Below are 22008 nucleotides of genomic sequence, written 5' to 3'. Positions count from 1 at the left end.
TGTGTAAATATTTATGTACGTTTTCGTAGATATTAAGAAGTCATTTTTGAACATACAACATGTTAAAAGTCTTATTTAACGTCCCACGAGTATACATTTCAGGCTAAAGAAGACATATGATTAATGAAACTGGATTATTGTAAAACTAAATATTTTGTTTTGCCAGCGGGAATTGAACCCAGGACCACGTGTATCGAAGGCACACATGCTAGCCACTAGACTATAAGAGATCATCATCATTATCATCGATATTCTGCCCTTATTAGCAGGTCATTTGCCGCAGCTAAGAAGCTTCCATGCTCCACGGACCTCCGCTAACTTCTTTGTCTTCACATATGATATTCCTGGTTTTATATCCTGCATTAATTGTAGCCTCTTTCGCCCCTTTCCTTCCTTTCCTGTCCTTCAGAGCAGAGAGGACTCTAAAAAATCTTCCAGTCGAGAAAATGTAAAGCAGTAGAATTAAAAGGACATTGCAGTTTTGAATTTAAGAAAGAAAATATGTAATTACCGAATCATTACATTATGTTCGTTAAAATTGTAACACTGTTGATTTGCCATTGTGGTCTAGATATACATATACTAATTACATAACCATCATAGATAAATCCAAAATTTGCATTGTTACCCTGATTGCAGTCTTCTGTCTCAGATGCATAAGTAATCCTATAGCGACAACTTATTTTTTTTTCTCTTAATTTCATTCTTAATGACATCATTAACCTTCAGTCATAAAATAGATATCAACTGAAATTTGTTTCTCATTACATCTGTAGTGTTCTTGGAGTGATTTGTGGGTCTGTGTCTTGTTCTGCCGAAGGACTAAATGATCTGTTGTTGAAGGTACACGTTTTTGTTCTAAATTTGAGAAACAGTTATTCTTATTATGTGACTTAGTATTAAAATTGAGAATTGTAAATTCTTATACGACAGGGTAACCCATAAAGAATGCAACTATTGAGTGCATAATAATATAGAAATTTATTGATGAAGTTAAGTAATTTACATATTAAATACTTACATATTTCTACAGTGTATGCTACCTTGATTATGTATGAAATATGATATGACTCAAACGCCCTCCACGACTCTGCAGTCACATTCTCGTTCTTTCGATGAAATTTTCCATAACTTTTCAGCATACTTGCACTTCTAGTTCTGAAATTACACGCTGGATCTCGGCCTTGAGCTATGGAAGTGGTCGTAGTTTGTTGTCGTACACACAGAGCCCGAAACGAATCAAAACGACTGAAAAATGCATGTCTTCAAATTTGGACATACTTTAATGTGTACAAATGAATTGCCTTCTAATGGTGGACATAAGGAAATATGTCGATTCTTTTGACATTACGGATATGTCCGCCATGAACATAAAAATGTGAGCAACTACATCATGTCAAAATGATCTACTGCCTTGTTTTCATTAGTTTCGACGGATTAGTATGGCAGCACTGAATGCTACACGATTTTGATCTATTGTCTTTGTGGTGAGTATTCACGGAGCATCAAATAGCGCATGATCGCCATCTGTTTTCTGTACAGCTATGTTTTGATCATTGGGGCAATGTTTGAGGTGGTATACAGTATGTCACAATTATATTCGTACACATGGTGATCATAAAGAAAACAGAGAGATGCGCGTAAACAAATGAAGGACATTTATTTCTGCTTGAACATAAATACTTCTGAAACACTTGTTTGTTCTTACAGATACAAAGAAACAATCAACAAATCGATATAATATAAAATGTGTGTTATCTAAATTACGATATGCAATATTTCGCCACATTGTTATTCGTACAGTTAGATATAAACATTAACGTGAGAAACAATTTTATGAAAGAACAAAATAACTAATACTTTGTAGCATAGCCTTTGGCTTTAATAACTGCCATACATCGCTGCTGTATAGAATAAGAAAAGTAGTGCACGTGCCAGGGCTGATATTGGCCCCATTCTTCCGTCACCACCCGTTTTAAGTCTTCTTTTGACTTAACGTTTTTATTGTGATCCCTGGGTTTCAGATAAACCCATAAGTGTTCAATAGGGTTAAGGCATGGGCGGCGATTAGGGGGGGGCAAAGGGGGGCAGTTGCCCCCCCACTTTTTAAAATGACCCATTACTGTATATAATTTCATTTGAAAATATAAAGTTTTTGTATTAATTAATGGTTCATAGAATAAAAATGGTGCCATAAAATATTTGCCGTTCCGAGAGTACGTACTGGTTGTCTTCCCGTACAGTGAAGAAAGCTACATGAATTGCGTTTTAATTGCCACGAAAAATGGCCCAAAAATTAACCTATCGGAGTGTCACAATTCGAGTGTACTTTCATTTCTTCTTACAAGAACTCGATATGTTAGTCAGTCACTTTAGAACTAATTGAGATAACATTTCGCAGAAAAAAAAAGTTCTTTACAAGCAGTGTTTCTTTCAGAAACAATGTTCCGAGACACACACTTATTATTCCGGGGGAAGCACTGCAGGTACTATTCTATTGCAGTGCCTCCCAAAAGCATGTCTGGAAGAAACACTGTTCACAAATTATTCTTTAATTGCATAAAAATCGACGGTTCCTAAAATATATTTTCTTCTTTCTAATGGTAAGGAATATTTTGATTTGATTTTTTGAGTTTAACATCCCGTTCAGCAGTGAGGCTATATGAGACGTGGACCTACTGATTAACGTGGAATACAAACCACATGAGCTCCCGCCAGGAATTGAACCCGGGTCTCCCACGTCAAAGGCGCGGCAATGTTTTGCAGTGTAATATATGAATTTAGGGGTATACATACTGTATACAATTTTGTATATACAATTAAATTTAGTGAATTCAACATAATTCTAGGTTTTAGGATTATTTTGCAGAACTGGAGTGTGGAGTGATTCTAAGTATTGTGGAGTTTTGATTTATTCCAGGAAAGTGAAAACTGTACCTAATGGCAACGAACATTTTTCGGGAAGCTGCAAAAGTATTTCTGTAAATGTCGCAGCATATGCTTGTAATATTTACTGTTTTTCTAAGAGTAATAACGTAATAACATGCATGGAATTAAAAATATAAGTTGTTCATTAATTCCCAGTTTCAATATAACTTTTGCGAAACAAGCCTCATTTTTCATTACTATTCGATTAATATTATCCTTTCTGTTTATTTTGCGAATTTGTTATCAAATAAGCCTCTAATCTGACCACACATTTTCCAGACAGAATTTTAAGATGTTCATGAGCAAGGAATCAAATCTCTTGTTACACCTTCGTTGTTTAAGAGTGCAAAGGGCTAGTATATACTTGCGTTGCTCTTGTTAATTTACTTAGTAAAATATGAAACACGATATACGGTATTTTAACTGGAAAATACAGTATCCTAATAGTTATACAACCTTTCGTCAAACAAAATGTTAGAAGCAACTAAAAAAACTAACATTAATATACAAATATTGAGATCATGTCTTGCCCCCCCACTTTTGACGTCCAACCGCCGCCACTGGGTTAAGGTAAGCGGATTGGTGAGGGGTGTTTAATTGTTTGCTTACATTCCAAATTAACCAGTCCCTATTTATACCTGTCGTATATTCGGGATCGTGATGATGTTGGAACATAAAAGTTGGTAGCATGCCCAATTTTTCTGCACTTTGCTTAACATTCTTCCTCAAAATGTCAAGGTACATAACCTTGTCCATTGTACCATCAATAAACTGAATTTTAGCAACCCGTTTTGCCGATATGCACCCCCAAAACATATTAGAACCATCTCCATGTTTTACGTGGGTATGATATTGACAATATTGTTGTCCAAATCGGGTTTTCGCATCACCCTGTGAACCCCATCAGACCCAAAGAGATTAATTTTAGTCTCATCTGACCAAAAGACATTGTTCCAAAATTTCTGACTCTTGTTAACATGTTCTTTTGCAAACTGAAGTCGTAACTTGGGATTCTTACGACTTATGAATGGCCTCTTCCGAGATATTCGACCATGGTAACCGTATTTGTGTAGCACTCGACGAATCGTCTCAGTGCTTACTTTGTTCCCTGTAGCACATTCTATTATCTTTTGGACTTTTGGAGCACTTAGTCAGGGATTTGTTTTCATCTGTCTCACAATCACTCTCTCGTCCTTCTCACTTAACTTCTTATTCATCGAATTTCTTGGTTTATTTCTCATTGAACCAGTATACTTAAACTCATTTACTACACATTGAACTATTGTGTGCCTTTTTACTATTAATTGTCCTATTTTCTTAATGACCACCCCGGTAATGCTAGCGTTACGATTGTCTCTTTGACTTTCTCTCCTAACTCTTTACTCTTCCCCATTCGTGAATGTTTATTTACCTGTGTACACCGCGATTAACACAAGCAGTTAATATGTCCTTTTCCTGTACGCCACACTAGCTATGCTCCTGTTCTAATGCTGTTTTCTTTCCTTTTTAGTATATGAAATGTAAACCTGTGTACAAGTGTACGAATAACAATGTGGCGTAAATTCGGGAGTTCTCATATGTTTTCTTTTCTGCCTTTCTATGCTGTCCTTGTTTTGGCACCTTTCTGCACTGGGTTTGTCTATCATTGTCCTACCTCACTCCTCCAGCAATCTGCTGTCAATTTTACCACCAGTATGTTTAATACATAGTGATTTTCTTTCAAATTAATGTGTGTACGAATAAGAATGTGACATACTGTATTTGTAAGTTAAAAATTTATACACATGAGCGGAAAAGTGAGGCGGTTGTTCGTTTGTCTTTTATTATCAGTGTTACCAATGTAGCACTTTGTCGCTTGATCTAGAAATTTTTAAGGATATTTTTATCAAAAACAATTAGTTCATTTATCATTGTTAGAAAAGAAATGTAGCACCTTTTAAATGTTGTCTAGTGACTAAACTAGCATTATTTCCACTAAAATTAGTATTTCTAGCGTCTTCTTGCAGTCTGTTTAGCGACAGTGTTATTCACGTTGTTGGCAGTGTGTTTAGTATCATTACGACATGTGTGTGTGCGCCCTATTACGGGCAGGTTTGACATATATATTTTTATGCCATATCATGTACTTTGGGCTCTGTGTGTACACACGAGATTTCAAATACCCCTACAGAAAGAAATCAAATGGTGACAAATGACGAAATCTGCGTGGCCAATTTAAGTTATCGTTGCGAGAAATCAACCAGCCAGGAAACCTCTCTTGTAACAAGTCCATACAGTTCCTACTTGTACAGAAAACAGACAACGATCATGCGCTATTTGACGCTCCCTGACCACTCACCTCAAAGACAACAGATCAAAATCGTGTAACATTCAGTGCTGCCAACTTACTGGAACACAAATGGTGGGCATTTCAAAAATTGATTTTTTATGGGACACCCTTTACTTTCCTAAACCAAAGTTTCATACTTTTTTGCACTTTCAGACTATATTATGGATAAATATGGTAAGACTTATAGTGTGGCTGCTGCCGTACATTCGTCTATCTGCCAACAGATCTAAGAACAAAAATGTTAACAAATAAGGAGAAACAAGCTTTCCGGAATCGATTCTGAGTCTCGAGGGTAGGTTTTATCTCTTCCGTTAACCTTCCGTCAAACCGAAAGTGGTAGAAATAGACTGCTTCCATTTGTAACATTGATCCTATAGAGCAAAAACGGTAATACATAGCGAAAAGCGACTTTCAACAATAGATTCAGCATTCCAAGTCTGGATATTTGTCTTCATGTTTCTCTAAACTGAAACTGATAGAAAGCTATTTCAACTTCCATTCTTTTTTGTATTGAAGTACATGCAACGAAAAAGCGAGAAATGGATAAGAAATTTACATTATTGCACCAACAGTTAGTGGGAAAGGATTAATTAACTTATTCACGAATAATCGGAAGTTGCTTAAAACTATGACGTTTACGACATGATGTCATCCAATATCATACGTTTGATTGGCTATAAAGTTCGTTTCGCGTAGCGTGTGTTAACTTTTAGTACTAGATATAGTGGAAAAAAAAAACCAAACGGAGCTCATTACTTGGGAAGGCGAATATGTCCTAATGCTGGTGGACAAATACAAATATAGCCTTGAGATAGAAAAACAGATGTCGTATCAAATACTGAAAAGGAATATGCATTTCTGATGTTTCAGATCATATAGGGGCGCACAGTTTTGTTTCATGGATAAGTACGATATCGTGGGAGATCCGGAATAGATTCACTGCGGAAGCTCATGTCTACGTCTCATATAACTTCGCTACTGAAAAGGGACGCTAAACTCAAAATTAAACTAAATCAAATATGGATAATGCATTATATGTAATGTTCAGATTTAAAGGCAAAAAGTTAAAAAAAAAAATGCGTTCTGTTGTAACATGTCACACCTCTTCATTCACCGAAGATTAGGGTGGCGTAGGAAAGGGTAAAGTAATGTAGGTTAAGTTAGGTTACTTTAGCTCAATGTTTAGCCATCATTTCCAAATGTAAGATAGAGTGGGTTAGGTTAGGTTACGTTAGCTTACCTTACAGTCATTTTCAGACATTATTTTCAAATGTAGAGTAGAGTAGGTTAGGTTACGTTACGTTCTCTGAGTGTATGGCCGCGTCACACCATGACACTTTATTTAACAGTTACGCCAGCACAAAGTCCCGTCTACTTTTTTTAAAACCCAAATTTTGGCCTAAGTTTATATTTGCATCGCCGTGCCAGTTTCTCTGCAGGAAATCTGGCGATGCAAATGCCTTTACGTTTAAGTTGGCATTTGCTTTGGCAGTGCTGCATTTCAGATTATAGCACTGGTGCATGTAAATATGCCCTTTCAATTAATGAGTTGAGTTGACTTTGAGTTTTACGTTCCGTTCAGCAGCGAGGCTATATGAGACGTGGACCTACTGATTAACGTGGAATCCGAACCACATGAGCTCCCGCCGGGAATCGAACCGGGTCTCCCACGCCAAAGGCGCGTACGCTAACCGCTTAGCCACGAATGAGCTCATCCTTTCTTAGTAATTTACTGGCACGGTTAATCTTAGTAATTTACATTTTTTTCTAAATCTATACATATCAGTTTATTACATATGGTGGTAAAAAAAAGTTACTGTTTGATTCATTGGTGAAAGCTCGTTTAGCATTCCGTTTTTTTTTTTTTTTTAGGTTAACAATGCACCACCAAGCATTAGATTCTATTGTAGAATCTAGGTAAAATTTTGTGGACGTACCAGCAAAGGACCCCGCACAATCCTTATGAAAATTGGATTTCGGTAGAATTGCTTTAAAGCGTGATATCTTGTAGATAATTGTGATCCTGAGAAAAAGTTTAAATGTGCACAATCACCAATCACTGACCGTTTGACCATTAAAGGTTTTGAAAACAGCCGAATATAACGAGTATAACGAGAACAGCCGAGTATAACGAGCATAACGAGAACAGCCGAGTATAACGAGTATAACGAGAACAGTCGAGTACAACGAGAAAACAATCACAAATTAGACTGCGCCAGCGTCCAACGTTGGCAGCAGCGATTTAGAAATAGACTTTCCAGTCCAGGCCAGAAAATTATGATCTTTTTCATAGACTTCTTGGAACATGACTCCACAATTAACAAGTATAATTAATGTCTGTCACTGGATAAGATACAACGTGCTCTTCAGAGCAAGAGACCGGAGCTGCAAGGTAAGGTCATCAAACTCCATCATCACAATGCCAAGAGCCGTACATAGCGATGAGGACATTGGAGAAAATCATGAAAATGGGATCTGAAGCCATCCCTCAGCCTTGCTATAGTCCGGACTTGGCTCCTTCGGATTTCTTCCTGTTTGGCCATCTGAAGGTCCACTTTCGAGGGAAAATATTCGATAGTGACAAGACCCTAATTTCTTGTGTGAAACAATTGTGTTAAAAGGCAGGCACCTGAATTTTTACCAAAGTTCATTCAAGGCATGGAGAGTACGTTGGACGAGATCCGTCACAGTAGATGGAGGCTGCATTCAGTGACATGGTAGCCAAAGGATTCACCTACACTTTTATCATCATATTACAACTAACAACAACATTATAAATCATCTGTGCAAAACTTATCGAACGTTCTTTATACATTCAAAAGAATAAATCACAAACGAAGAACTCACAGAAGAGACTGTGGGAGAAGAGGAAGGCTAAGCTCTGCTGCTATACTGACCCACTCAACCCGAGCCAATTTGTTCCATATTCTATCAAAGACATGTACTAAAGAATCATCTGGCACACGTACTAAAGAATCACCCATATTCTATCAAAGACGAGAAGAATGCACAGGAGAATTTCGAGTTTCTTTGTGACGCTTATTTTCAAATTATTATAAAGGAAAAAAATAAAAACATATTAAAAGGAAAAATAAGCATACTTTACAATTTCGGAATTTAAGAACACCTAATGTATATTTAGGTAAGAACGAATGAATGAATATTTGAATAATCTTGAACTACATTTTACATTAATTTATCACTGAAACTTTACTGTAAAAGCAAACATGCAAAGGCACAGACAAACATGTGAATGTAGAGAATAGTCAGTGGTCAGGTCCTGTTAGGTAGAGTTAAGGCAGGGCTTAGGTGGGCGGGTCATGTAGCTAGAATGGAAGAAAGTAGAAACGCTTTCAAAGTCTTGACTGGAATATCAATCGGAAAACGACCATTAGGAAGACCTAGGCGCAGATGGTAGGACAATATTAAGATGAATCTAGCAGAGATTGGAATACAAAGTAGAAACTGGATGTAGTTAGCTAAGGATAAAAGTCAGTGGAGAGCTTTTGTGAATTCGGCATTGAACCTCCGGGTTCCATAGGCCATAGAGTTAGTTTTTGGTTTCAGTAAATTCTGTCACCGGTAGAGTTGCGGAATTTCATGCCTATTTTGAAGTTTCCTTGTGCGTATATCGTTTGCAAACGCGCGTTTGGCGTGGGATGCCAGGGTTCGATGCTCGAAGGGAATATGTGTGATTCAGAACCTACTTTAAACAGTCAGTCTATGTCTTACAGTGCTGAAAATAAATGGTCGAATCAATTTCTCATTTGCTTTACAAACAATCAAAATTGAATGTGTACGTGTTTCACTGCATCATGAAAATATTATCATGTCTCTATTTTAGAAGTAAATAAATAAATATAACATTAACTCTTCACTTTTACTTAGTTTTTATATCCGTTTCAAATTACACTCCTAAGTATGTATGTTAATGGATGTATAAGGAAGTTATTTTTACAGAATCGATTAAGAAGGGGCACGGTGGCTCAGGGGTAAAGCGCTCATTGTGGTACGAAAGGTCCTTGGTTTGGTGCCCACCCACGCGAGTTTATGTTGGACAATATCGTGTCAGTGGATTTTCTCCGGGTTCCCCGTTTCCTTCTTCTGTCTCCTTTAGCCTAATGGACAGTAACATGGGACGCAAAACTAGAAATATCATTTCATTAACAGAATCGATTGAGAAAATTCAGTTGAAAAAAATAGGTTGAACAGTGTTGACATCGTTTTTTTTTTTTTAACTTTTTGAATAACTTGAAATCTTTGTGCTGAATAAAGGATATGAAGTAAGTTCAATAGTTCTGTATGTAAGTCGTATATATTGATGCATGATTATACAGTAGTAAATTTTTCCTGCCATATTTGCAGCGGAGAGATCTAGCCCGGAATCGGAGAAACCTAGGACTCTTACTTTTTTGAGTGACAAAAACCTTACTGTTTATATATTTTTGAAAGTTCATAGTAAATGTTTTTTTTTTATTCTTTATTGGAAAATTTTTGAAACATTAGATATAGTTTTAGTTATAGTCTTTCTCTTATGCAATGTGTAAAACAATACTTTAGATACACAATGTCAACGTCCAACGTAGCCATAATATCCATCGGGAGAGAGTTAAGTTGGAAACTTCTGCAGGACCAATGGAAAATTTTAAAATCAATCTGCAAACACATTCAATCGACGAATTAGTTCTTGAATGGATTACGATTATCACTGTTTGCTTTTAGTAAAATATAAGGAAATGAAGAAAAAAAGCATCAGAGGTGTGTAATTTTATGCGAGAAGCAAGAATTAATTTTTACAATTTCTTTCTATTCCTTTTAAAGTTTTGCTGAATAATACTTACAATTTCTAATCGGAAAAGAGAGTATTCATATAAAATTAATATCCATGTTTCCCATATTCACGAAATTGTAACTTCTTTGCGTATTTTCTGCCAAATTTTTCACAGTACGAAAAGAAAGCTTTTGAACTGAAGGGCTGATTCAAAAACCCAAACAACGTGCCCTTGGCGTGGGAGACCCGGGTTCGATTCCCGGCGGGAGCTCATGTGGTTCGGATTCCACGTTAATCAGAAGGTCCACGTCTCACAAAGCCTCGCTGCTGAAAGGGACGCTAAACTGAAATTCAACTCAACTCAAAACCCAAACATTTTTTAAAATACTATTTGATATACATTCATATAGTAAGCAGCTTCTCTATGCGTAGCTTCACCTGGTAGCATTATTCAACACTTAAATTTGGAGATATACATAAAGGAGATTTAAAATAATTTGCGTAAACTCATGATATACCAATCAAAGTCTGGATTCTATCTTACTCCAAGTTTTTACCTTCTAAATACGCCACTGAATATTTGTACCTAATATAAAAATTTGAAGAAGCCTTCAAATTAATATATCACTGAAGTCCCCAAATCCAGGGGATAATTTTGCGATGAAGGCAGGTGTACAAAGCCCATTTCACCACCATTGTCGATGTGACTTCCTTGTTGTAGACCTTCAGAGGCACCAGTAATATGAAGACTTGTTTATTTTTTTAAATATTAGTACAAAGGATATCCCAAAAGAATCCCCTCTGCCATAATAACTCCTGGTATTTTTAAAATCAGAACTTCGCACATGTATAATATTTGTGTATTCGTTTTTGTTTATTTGCATTGAACTAAATAAACAATATGAATAGCGGAGGAAAACAAAGCATTGTGTTCAAGTTTTGGCAAAAAAAAATGTCATCCCTTCTACAGCCCTGACCTATCCCCAGTGAGTTTCATTTTTTCCCTGTTCTATAGAGAAAAAAAGAGGCTGGCCACAATTGTGATAACCGCTGAACTGCCGTTGTAATAAGTGGTTGAACAAAAACGATGCTTACATCGAGGTCTATTCTTGAGTGCTTTCTATCATCAGGTGTGTTGATTGTCTCACACATAAGTCATAATAGGCTTTGTAACTTTCTTTTTGTATTACACTTGCTAAGAATAAATGGATCAAAAAATTCAACGCGTGAAACTTTTCCAGAGTGAATTTTAGCATTGGATTGAGAGCTGGTAGAAATTTATCGAAAAAGAAGAACAGTATTTTGAATTGCGTATTCAGTGCCCAACGTATTCATCTTCATTCACACAGACTCTAATTCTTCCTCCTACACATTAAATTATTACACCAGAGAAGGTATTACTTTTATTTAATTCATTAATAGAAAGCAATAGTTTCCCTCTGTTTTGTTAAAGTTACATAAGACCGTGACTATTACGTAAGACTTTGTTTTCGAAAACAGAAAATAATCTTCGTAATAACAGAAAAGCGTGTTTTGAAAAATTAATTGTAGTGAACTTAATATTATAGATTTAAGAGTGATTAACCCATTTGTGCCCATTGTCGATATTTGTCGACAACCTCTGACGTCGACATTTGTGAGGTTTCGGAACCTCTGGGGCTGAAATAAAAATCGGGGTAAACTGTACAACTTTTTCTAGTGTCGGCTTGTATCACTGCCTAGGATTAGGTCAGCGACATCCCGCTCCGTGTCACGTGGTGTGTATTTTGTAAGAGATATGAAAAATAGAAACAAATATTTCGAAAAAATAATTTGGGCAGAAATGGGTTAAGCTACGAGGTAGGATCAGAAACTAAGATTACAAGGCCGATATTTCTGGAGTTTGGTCTGTTATGGAGGAGTGAGGAGTGTACGATAGTTGTAATACATGGAGTTGGCAACTGTGCAGAGTTTCAGTTACCCACCTCCTGCAGTTCTAGGTTGTAGGCAAACACAAATGGGAACTCGTGTGGAAAACTGGTCTCGCGAAGTCTGCTCAATTATTCGATTTATGTGGGCGAAACACGTAACCTCGTCTGAAATTAACCAGGAGCTGGTAGAGGTTTACGAAGAGACTGTAATGTCTGGTCAGCATGTCGCAGACTGATTCGAGAGTTTGCGGATGGTAGAGTAAACGTCACCGACGAAGAGCGTAGTAGCATCAACAGATTTTCAACCAGTTCCTCTGCGATATCATCGACCATCTTTCCTAAAGCCCATACCTCGCTCCAAGCGACTTTTACCTGTTCCCGTACTTGAAGGAGCATCTCGGAGGCCGTCGCTTCACTTTAGACGAGGGAGTGAAACACTTCGTGACAACGTGACTGAACATGCAAGGACAGGATTTTTTACCAGGAGGAAATCTTCAAACTCATCCCACGATACGGCAAGTCCTTAACCGATATGAAGACTATGTCGAAAAATAACCTAATGTACGTACTATCTGTTGGTTCTATGGAATAATATATACACATTTCACTGCAGGCTTTGTAAACTTACTTTCTGATTACTCCTCGTGTTTTATCTTTTGTTTTCCATCTAAGCTCTATGAGATTTTTTTCCTATTAACGTGTAGTTCGTAAACCAAACTAAAAGAATTATCGCTAAAATAACACAAACAGAAGACAAGATTACGTAAAACATGAGTAAAGTTACGGATTTTTTTACAAAACAAAACTTATATTACTTTTATTAAATATATATAATATATATATTTTGTATATATATATTACTTTTATTGTGTGTCTTCGTTTGTATTTCAATTCTTTTGTTTATTCTGTGTAATTTGAATGGATTGTGTTTACTGTGCAAACAATAGCTATCGGTAAATTGAAGAGTGAATATTTATGCGGGTAATAACACTAAAATATGTGGTGACCGAGGTGGCATTCATATCTACAGTAAGGCTATAAATTGTGATGCTTTCGTTCGCAGTTTAATGAATAGAACATGTGCCTTTGGTACACAACGTCCTGGGTTCGATTCCCGGTTGGGAGAGCATCGAATGCGGTACAGTGGTTCAGATTTCACGTTAAACTTTAGGTCTCATTCAATATAGGCTGCTGCTGATACAATATTTAAATACCAATCAAACAATTCATCACAATCATTTGTGATTAGATCATTCACTTGTGATTGAATCATACAATCATTTAGTTGTGACAAGATCACTCACTTGTGATTAGATCACACAATCATTCGCTTGTGGTTAGCTCATACAACTATTTAGTTCTGATTGGATCACTCGCTTGTGATTAGATCATACAATCATTCAGTTGTGATTAGATCATATAATCACGCACTTATGATTAGATCAATGAATTAGTTATGATTAGATCAGTCAATCAATTGGGATTAGATCAATTAATCAGTTGTAATTATATCAATGAATCAATCAATTGCAATTATATCAATGAATCAATCAATTGTAATTAGATCAATCAATCAACTTTAATTAAATCAATCAATCAGTTACAATTAGATCAATCAATCAATTGTGATTAGGTCATCATAATGAATTCTAATGATACTTAAAATTTCTGGGTGTTTTGGCGAGTAAGAGATTTGTTTTGCATTTGTGTATTTCGTCGTTGTGCAAGGCCGAGGTTATGAAGGACGGAACCTGCAATTAAGGCTCCTATTATCAAAACTTATTCAGGGTTGCCACGTTATGAACAATTGTTAAGATTTGCAAAAAAACTACTTTTAATAATTGTAGAAAATAATATTGTAGTTAACAATATCAATAATAATAAATGACGAATAATCAAAATGCAAACTAGAATAACAATACATAAAACGCTACAAGAACTAAAATGTTGAAGTGACAACTTACCGCGACAATCAGCAACTACTAAATTTCTAATAGCGTGTTTGTCTCAAAACCTTTCTAACAGCCTGACCGTTCTCATTAAACTTACCATTATTGGAAATCAGTAGCTCGAAATTTAGTTTACCTTTTTCTTTCAAGAACAATTTGCTTCAACTATTATGTTTATTTACCTCAATTATGCATAGTTTCTAAACTAGATTAATATATAACGCTGTACCGGTATACAAAAAGCAGTAGCTAATTATTTGGAATTCGATTGCGGCTTCTGATTGGCGATTTCCTCTTTGCAAATTTTTGAAGTTGAATGTTCCATGGAGGTTCACGGTGGCTCAGCAGTAGAGCACCTACGTCTGGTAAGTGAGATCCCTGGTTCGATCCACAGTCAGGTAAGTTTGTGGTGAACAATATTATATCCATGGATTTTCTCGGGAAACTCTAGTTTCCTCCCACTCTCTCATTCCACCGATTTCATTTGCCTTAATCATCTGTCTCATTTAGCTAAAAGGGAATAATCGTGGGACGTTAAGTTGAAAGATATTATTTGTTTTATTTAAATATATCGTAAATTCATTTCGCCATGCTGGCAACCCTTAATAACCTTATGCATTTACAGTCCAATTATAGTTTTCGTGTGCCCAAGCGCGATGAAGTCGGTGGGTACGAGTCGTAAGGAGTGGGTGACGAGTAGATCGTCTGCTGTGGAACTTCATAAGTGTTAGTGTACACTGTATAGTTGCATGGGATATAAGTGTTGTGTATACACCATTGTATTTCATGCAATTTCTGGACACGCATCATCCCTCCCACGCGGAAAGACCAAGCAAGCAAGAATAAACGCTTTTCCATTCCCAGATTATGAAAATGGATTTTGACCTTCTTTCTCCTCTTTATCCTGTCGCCCTCTGTACAGAACTTTATTGTCGCCCATGAGCTTATACTTTGTTCATTGCCAATTATAATTGATGGTTCTTATTATTCTGAAATGGATTGTTTATTTATTTATTTTTGTATTCACTGAATATGTAGAAAACATAATATTAAGTAGCAGATTGTGCATCTATTGTTGTTCCTCATCTCACAGTGACAATATTTCATGACAGGACATAAATATACACAGAGTGTTCTCTGAATTTCGACCACCCCTTCACACAAGAAAGTGTGGCCAGCAGCAGGCCCGTATCCAGAGGGGTTCTAGGGGGCGGCCCCCCAAATTTTCGCTGACCCCCTTAAATTTTTCACGGCAGGCTTGCAATTGAACTGTAATACGATGATGAACTATACTATGGTTGGATCGGGCCCCCTCTAACTTCAGCCGGGGCCCCCCTACATTTTTCGGCTGGCTACAGGCCTAGCCAGCAGCCGGAATGATTATATTATCACTACTGATAGGTCTAATATTGCAGATAGCACACTGTTATAATCGGAGGTGGGCAGGATCATAGGCGGAGTTAGGAATTGGTTGCTGGAGGGGCAGACCTTTTGTCTGCTGGGGAGTACGGTTAATACAAATCAGAATTGAAGGATCTTATAAGTAGCATTTTTGTTTTGTTGTCAAAAAATTGGAGGGCAATGTTTCCCCTCCCTCCATAGCTCCGGCCATGGGCAGGATTTATCCGCATTCCAACAGGGCATGATTGTGTGTACCCGAGCAATAGACGCATCAATAACCCAAACAGCAATACTTGTCGGAAACGCCCGTTCCTGTGTAATGAAGGTGTACAAAGAGTGGGGAAAAGTGGGGTAACGGTCTCCAAGTGACGGAACCCAGCAGAGGAGTACGGAAGTTCAAAATGTTGGGTGAGCGTAGCGTCAAATAGCCTGTGACAACCAAACGAACCATCAGTGTCCAGAAATTGCATGACCAATACAATGGTGTATGCACAACACCCATATCCCATGCAACTATACAGCGTACACTGACACGCATGAAGTTCCACAGCAGACGATCCACTCGTCATTCACTCTTTACGACTCATAACCACCGACTTCGTCGCACTTGGGCACATGAACATGCTAATTGGACCGTAAATGATTGGAGAAGGCTACTCCTCTCTGACGGGTGTATGTGCATGTTTAGCGCCAACAGCACGACGCTATGAATCCCCCGTGCAAGGTGCGTACTTTACAGGCAGGTAGGCAGGGGCGGATCCAGGACCGACTTCTGGGGGGGGGCGGTGGGTTGTCATACTGCTACTTTTAAGGGCTCCAAACTTTGGGATGGGTTTTATTTATATATAAAAAATAAGAAAGTTTTCTCTTCTGGGGGGGGGCGATCGCCCCGATGGCCCCCCCTCTGGATCCGCCCCTGCAGGTAGGGGTGGCTGTATGATTCGGAAATGCTTCTGTTGGTATGGTCTGGGACCGTTGGATGGACCATAGCGAGACATCCGTTGTGTACCTACCTGTGTTAGACGATCACGTACACCCTACAATGCAACACTTGTACCCACACGAAGACGGCATTTTCCAGGTGCCACCAAGCCAGGAATATACTTTCTTGGCTTAAGGAACATTCCACGGAGCTGTAGTATATGAATTGGCTCCCTAACTCACTGGATCTTAATCCTATAGAATATTTATTGAGTGTCGTGGAACGAGCTTCCTGTACCCACCATGACTCCTGTACCCACATCTGTGGGCTCTTTGTGGGATGCCATCAGAAATATATGGTGTCAGATCTCCGCGAAAACTTATCAGCAACCATCATAATTCATGCCACACCGTGTTCCTTCCGTACTTTGAGCAAAAGCTGGAGCAACTAAGTATTAGATAGGTAGTCGCAATTCACTGAGCAACCAATGTATTCATAAAGTTATCATGAACTTCTAGAATTTTCTGATGATATCTTTCCTCAACAATGATTTTAAAGTTTGTTGGTAAACAATCCACCAACACATGATATTATGGTAATGATATACCCTTATAAGAATAGAGTTACATGTCTAGTGAAAATTAATATTTTATCGTACAACAAACGTTGAAAGTTATTTTCATTGAATTGATAATTTTCCAAAATCATTCAGGTTAATAGAAATTTGAGTGTGTAATAGCTATGGCATTATGAACACTGAACACTGCTTCCAAATTTTTTACCTACCAGACAAGACCTGGAAACCCTTATTAAATTTTTAAAAGCATTTTCTTTATACCACTTTTCTTTCTGTCCTCTGCTTAATATTTAGATTCAGAAAGTTGATGTCTTGTTATTATATAAATAAACTGGCCTTTTCCTATCTTCAATGCTTCTGAACTAAAGCAATAGATATTACTACGTAGTTGTGTAGCACCATTGTTGCGTCTTTGACTTAATTTAACTCTTGTGCCAAGAATACTTTCCATGCAAGAATACCAAAATGCAGTGATAATTTCAGGGATGGTTTAGTCAAAATTCTCCCCAGAGCTAAGAAATTCAAAATTTTATTCCGAGGCAACTTTTTGGTCGTGCTCAACGTAGATTGCCATGAAACCACTTCTTGCAATATAGCTTCTCTTGAACTACGAAATGGTGAGGCACTCGGTCGAAAAAAAAAAGTGTAAGACCTTTTTCAGGCTAGCCATTCTGAATGAGAGTTTTTCCCTCATTCACACCAGGCAAATGTCGGGGTGGTACCTAACATATAGGTCCCAGGCTGCGTCTTCCCTTCCCTTTTCCCGTATAGTGTGCTCGCCGAGGGACGTTACCCCTCATACGTGACGGGCTAACATAGCCCTAGATGCTGAAAGCCCAGAAATTTAATTCCTAATCCTAATCCCAGTGACGGGCTAACATGGCCATAGATGCCGAAAGCCCAGAAATCTAATTCCTAATCCTAATCCTAGTGACTGGCTAACATGGCCATAGATGCCGAAAGCCCAGAAATCTAATTTCTAATCCTAATCCTAGTGACGGGCTAACATGGCCATAGATGCCGAAAGCCCAAAAATCGAACGCCTAAAAGATCTTTGAACTGCGATAGCTCTTCATTTCTGTCACGTAACTGAACCAATTGCTTGCTTGCCTTCAAGCAATTTACTAACATTAGCAATGAAAAGTCAGAGCACCAGAGGGTAAAGGGGGCCCTTAAATAAAGATAGAGACGGGCAGCTTCCATAACATGGCTAAAATTTCATTTCTCTTTTCAATTATGATAAAATATAAAATTAAATTTATATAACTTATTCAAAATTAATATGTTCATGTAATTAAGTACGCTATTGATATACAATACTCATTAGGAATGGTTTTGAAAATAAACATAATTTTTAAATAGCTTTATTGTGTGTCTGTAGTTCTGTCTCGTCCCAAATGCCTTTATAGGGTAAAAATTAACCATAACGTACGTTTTCTGTTTGAATCACCATATTAGTTTAGGTGCAAGATAATTGTGTACCGAAAAAATGTCAAATTCAGAAGGTTCATCGATTTATATCCGACTGATTTGCTGTCACCTGCAACAATACGCTAGAAACATGAAACTGATGCGCTTATCAATATGGTAACTCGGCTTGCAGATGACAGAATGACCCGAGGAGGAATATATTTCTCGTACTGTACAAGCTAAAAATATCGTAGTCTGATTAACCCAGTTGAGGTCCATGTAGGAATATTTTTCACAAGAAAAGGCCTCGTTTGAGGTTGCCATCGAAAGAGTCAGCTGAGGTGCTTTATGGAACTTGTCGACTGGCAAACCAGGAGAATCCGCCGCTTTAATGTGAGGTAGTCAGGAAACTAAATCAAGCAGTCCTGTGTCAGCCACGCCATTTGTTACTGTCTTGGTTTGCAGTGGCTGGGTTCATAACCTTCTCTCGTGCCACATTGCTAAACGTAAGACAAACTGTTGCTAAGTGTACGAAAGACAATTGGGCGGTGAAAGTTTATAATGGAAGACAGTTTTCACGTTGAATTAATAGTATATTTGTTTTATACACAATGGTAACATTTAGGTAGTTATGTACCATGAAACCTCTTCCAAGGTAGAAGTCACGTACCGAGTTTCATTGCAAGTGTCGAGAAGTTTCTACTCAGGAATTGAGATTGTCGGTGAGTGCGCTAATGAGGGGAAGTGGGAGATATGTAAGGTGGAGGTGATTGGTGCCCACTTTCAGGAATAAATCATGACCACTGTCCTGATCTAGATGGACAAAGCGCCCATTTTCCGATTTTATCCTGACGTAAAACAAGTAACTGGAATCCCTGTTATTTTCTTTCATGGTATTCTTGTAAAACAAACAAAAACATTGATACCAGTTCAATAGCTTTATAAGCATTTCCATTGTTAAAATTATGTCTATGAGGTCGCCCTCTTGGTCTACGAAAAATCTCTATGCCTGTGCTCCATGTAGTATGTTGCAATGGAAATACCAATTTCAAGGGATAGTCGATAGAACGCTGGTAGTTTGCTAGAATAAAGCGGTGGCAGCGAGGTTTTTCACACGGTAAGCACACTTTGAAAATTGGTCTTATGTAACTTAACTTTCAGTATATCATACATGACTTTGTCATAAATTTTGTTATTAAAAAAAAACATCAAATTAAAATAAAATATGAATGCTTTGGAACATATAATAATATTTATTGTTATTAACTAGAAGGGTGATAGTATACATACAGTTTTGAACATACGAAGACATAGCTTTTTTAGTAATTATTTTTTTGGGCGGTGAGTTTCTTGTGTCCTTTGATCATCGTTCTCACACACGCATTCAGTTCACACAGAGGAAAGAACAAAATCACACAAACGTTGTCAGAGATATCACTCAACAGACAAGGAAGCGGCAAGGAGGTCTTGGTTGATAGCAGTCCAAAAAAAAGCTTAACAAAATGTATAACTATTTGGCAATTATATAATAAAAATAGTCCATTTAAATAAATTATTATAATGTAACAAATATGTGCATTTTTTACATAAAGCATTACAAGTAAACAAGACAGGTACAACGTTAGTTTCCTAATCCAGCCACAACACAACCCATAACATACACTCTAAAATACATTAATAATAAAGTTGTATATACATAAATACTGATTTGCTTAATAAATTACTTACGTTTAAGGTAAATAAAATAAATTTACTCGGTTTATTAGTGGAATTAGATGCAACGTGTTTATTTAATTTATTTTGATACATGGACAGAAAATTTGTCAAATTGAATTACCTTCTTACAAAGATATGTAGAAGAAAATACCTTATTAAATTTAACGTGAATTGTTAATAGGCCTAATCACTGCGAAATTAAAAACCCGCTAATTTTGCAGTAATAATGTGATATCTTCAAATAGATAAAGATAATCGAAATGTGGAACAAGAGCGCGCTAGATAATATTATATACCGTTATCACGAGTCACCTAGTAGCTTTCCGTTCGGCCATTTATAAACGTGAAAATAAATGCCGATTTTCTAAATGGCTGGAAATCGAAAGCAGATAAGTGAGTCGTGATAACGGAATCTCATGTAAAATAATATTGTCTAGCGAGCTCTTGCTACACTTTTCGATTATCTTTTATCTGTTTGAAGATATCGCATAATTACTGTAAAATTAGCAGTATTTTAATTTCGCTGTGATGGGGCCTCTTAAATTATGATAGTACGGGAGAGAGATCTGTTGATAGTTTAAGACCAATTTAACACTTGTCTACTGTAAGACTTTAACAAGACCTTATTACATTTGTAATTGAACATTCAATCCTGCAGAAGATCTCAATTCCTAATAGGTCATAGGCGTTATCATTTTAATCATTGTATTGCTTATGAAAGAAATAATTATAGATGTTATTGCTTACGTGGCGAGACGTTACATTCAAATTAATTGTTTCACTACATAAATGTAATTTTAAAATTAAAATTTTAGATTGAATACTTGTTGTTAAGTCTTAAGTTTTAGTTCATAAGAAGTTTAAATTATGTAATCAAATTATTAACAGGTGTGGCCTTATACGTTCTATTTTACATAATATTTCACAACCTACATACTTATTAATTCAAGTTGTAAAAATATATATGGCATTAACAAAGAAATGTACAGCTATATAATTAGATTATAAATAAAGGAGTCTTATTCTACCGTGTTATTAATATATAGCACGTTGTGAAATCTGTAGTTAACAAAACTTATGTTATTAATATATAACACTTTCTTGCACAGTTATATATTTCTTTTCCTGTATGAGTGAGATCTTGTCCAGTTCAAATCGCCATATTGAATTCTAAAATAGAGATCGTTTGCATTCATATAATTAACCAATTCTTTTCTAAATTTTAGGATTGAAAGAACTAGTGAAATGTCAGATATGTATGTATACAGTAAAAACTAAAATATAGTACATTAACTGTAAGACTCAAACTTTCTTTAACAAAGAATATTCCATTTGAGACAAATTATAACAGTGTTGTGTCTATATTTGCAAAATTATTACAGGTATTGAAAAAAAATAACATAGCAAATTATTTCTAATTGCGCCAGTAGAAAATCAAATTTCTCTATTTAAAACATTGTATGTATGATTTTAATATGCGACGCCGAATAATTACATTAATTTCAAGTGCATCGTAAGATGAATATGCAAAACAAGATAGATACGCAAACAAATTTATAACTAAGTAAACATAGTAACATTTGGTTAGATTTGTCGTAATATATGACAAAATTGTATATTTTTTTTATTTTGTTAAGAACAGATTTCACATGTTATTATATGTATAATCAATCAAAAAAGAAAGTAAAAACACTATCAACTCAGACCTCCCTCGAAGATTTTTTTCATTAATAAATTAATTATTAATACCTAATTTTAAGTCATAATTAAATGACAAAGGAAAGAGAGTCGAACTCATTTACTGATTGATTATATCTTATTATTATATTTAGAAATTAAAAATCATTTTTAAATATTAGTTGTATAAGATTTGGTTAGGTTCTTATTTTTGTGTTGTATTCCTTATTTTCTTTATTGTTTTGGTTATTACTTGTTCGACTCGAATTTTGTTTTGCCGAGATCATGATTGGTAACACACGTATGTACACACACATGATGAGCGTGTTCACGGTCTGAAGAGAGGGCGCAGATTCCTTTTCCTTCCCATGTTGCAAATCTTAAAATGACACAAGGACATATCTGCGAATAAAAAGAA

At 36.4% G+C, this 22008-nt stretch overlaps 2 protein-coding genes across 4 annotated transcripts in view; one reads left to right on the top strand and one right to left on the bottom strand.

Moving 5' to 3' along the window:
- The window catches only part of LOC145671370 (DNA ligase 3-like), a 965078-nt gene that overhangs the window by 99605 nt on the left and 843465 nt on the right, over window positions 1–22008 (top strand). The window lies entirely within an intron of this gene.
- CNMa (CNMamide) overlaps window positions 19430–22008 on the bottom strand; it is a 298284-nt gene continuing 295705 nt past the window's right edge. For all 3 annotated transcript variants that reach the window (XM_081740444.1, XM_081740445.1, XM_081740443.1), the window contains one exon: window positions 19430–21992. In XM_081740444.1, coding sequence (XP_081596570.1) covers window positions 21919–21992 — 74 coding nt within the window. In that variant the 3' untranslated portion in view covers window positions 19430–21918. The remainder of the gene's footprint in view (window positions 21993–22008) is intronic.

Source organism: Thermobia domestica, chromosome 15 (assembly GCF_964235325.1).
Source record: "Thermobia domestica chromosome 15, izTheDome1.hap1.1, whole genome shotgun sequence".
Lineage (NCBI taxonomy): Eukaryota > Metazoa > Arthropoda > Insecta > Zygentoma > Lepismatidae > Thermobia > Thermobia domestica.
The sequence above is the reverse complement of the archived record's forward strand: the minus strand, read 5'-3'. Positions and strand labels throughout refer to the sequence as shown.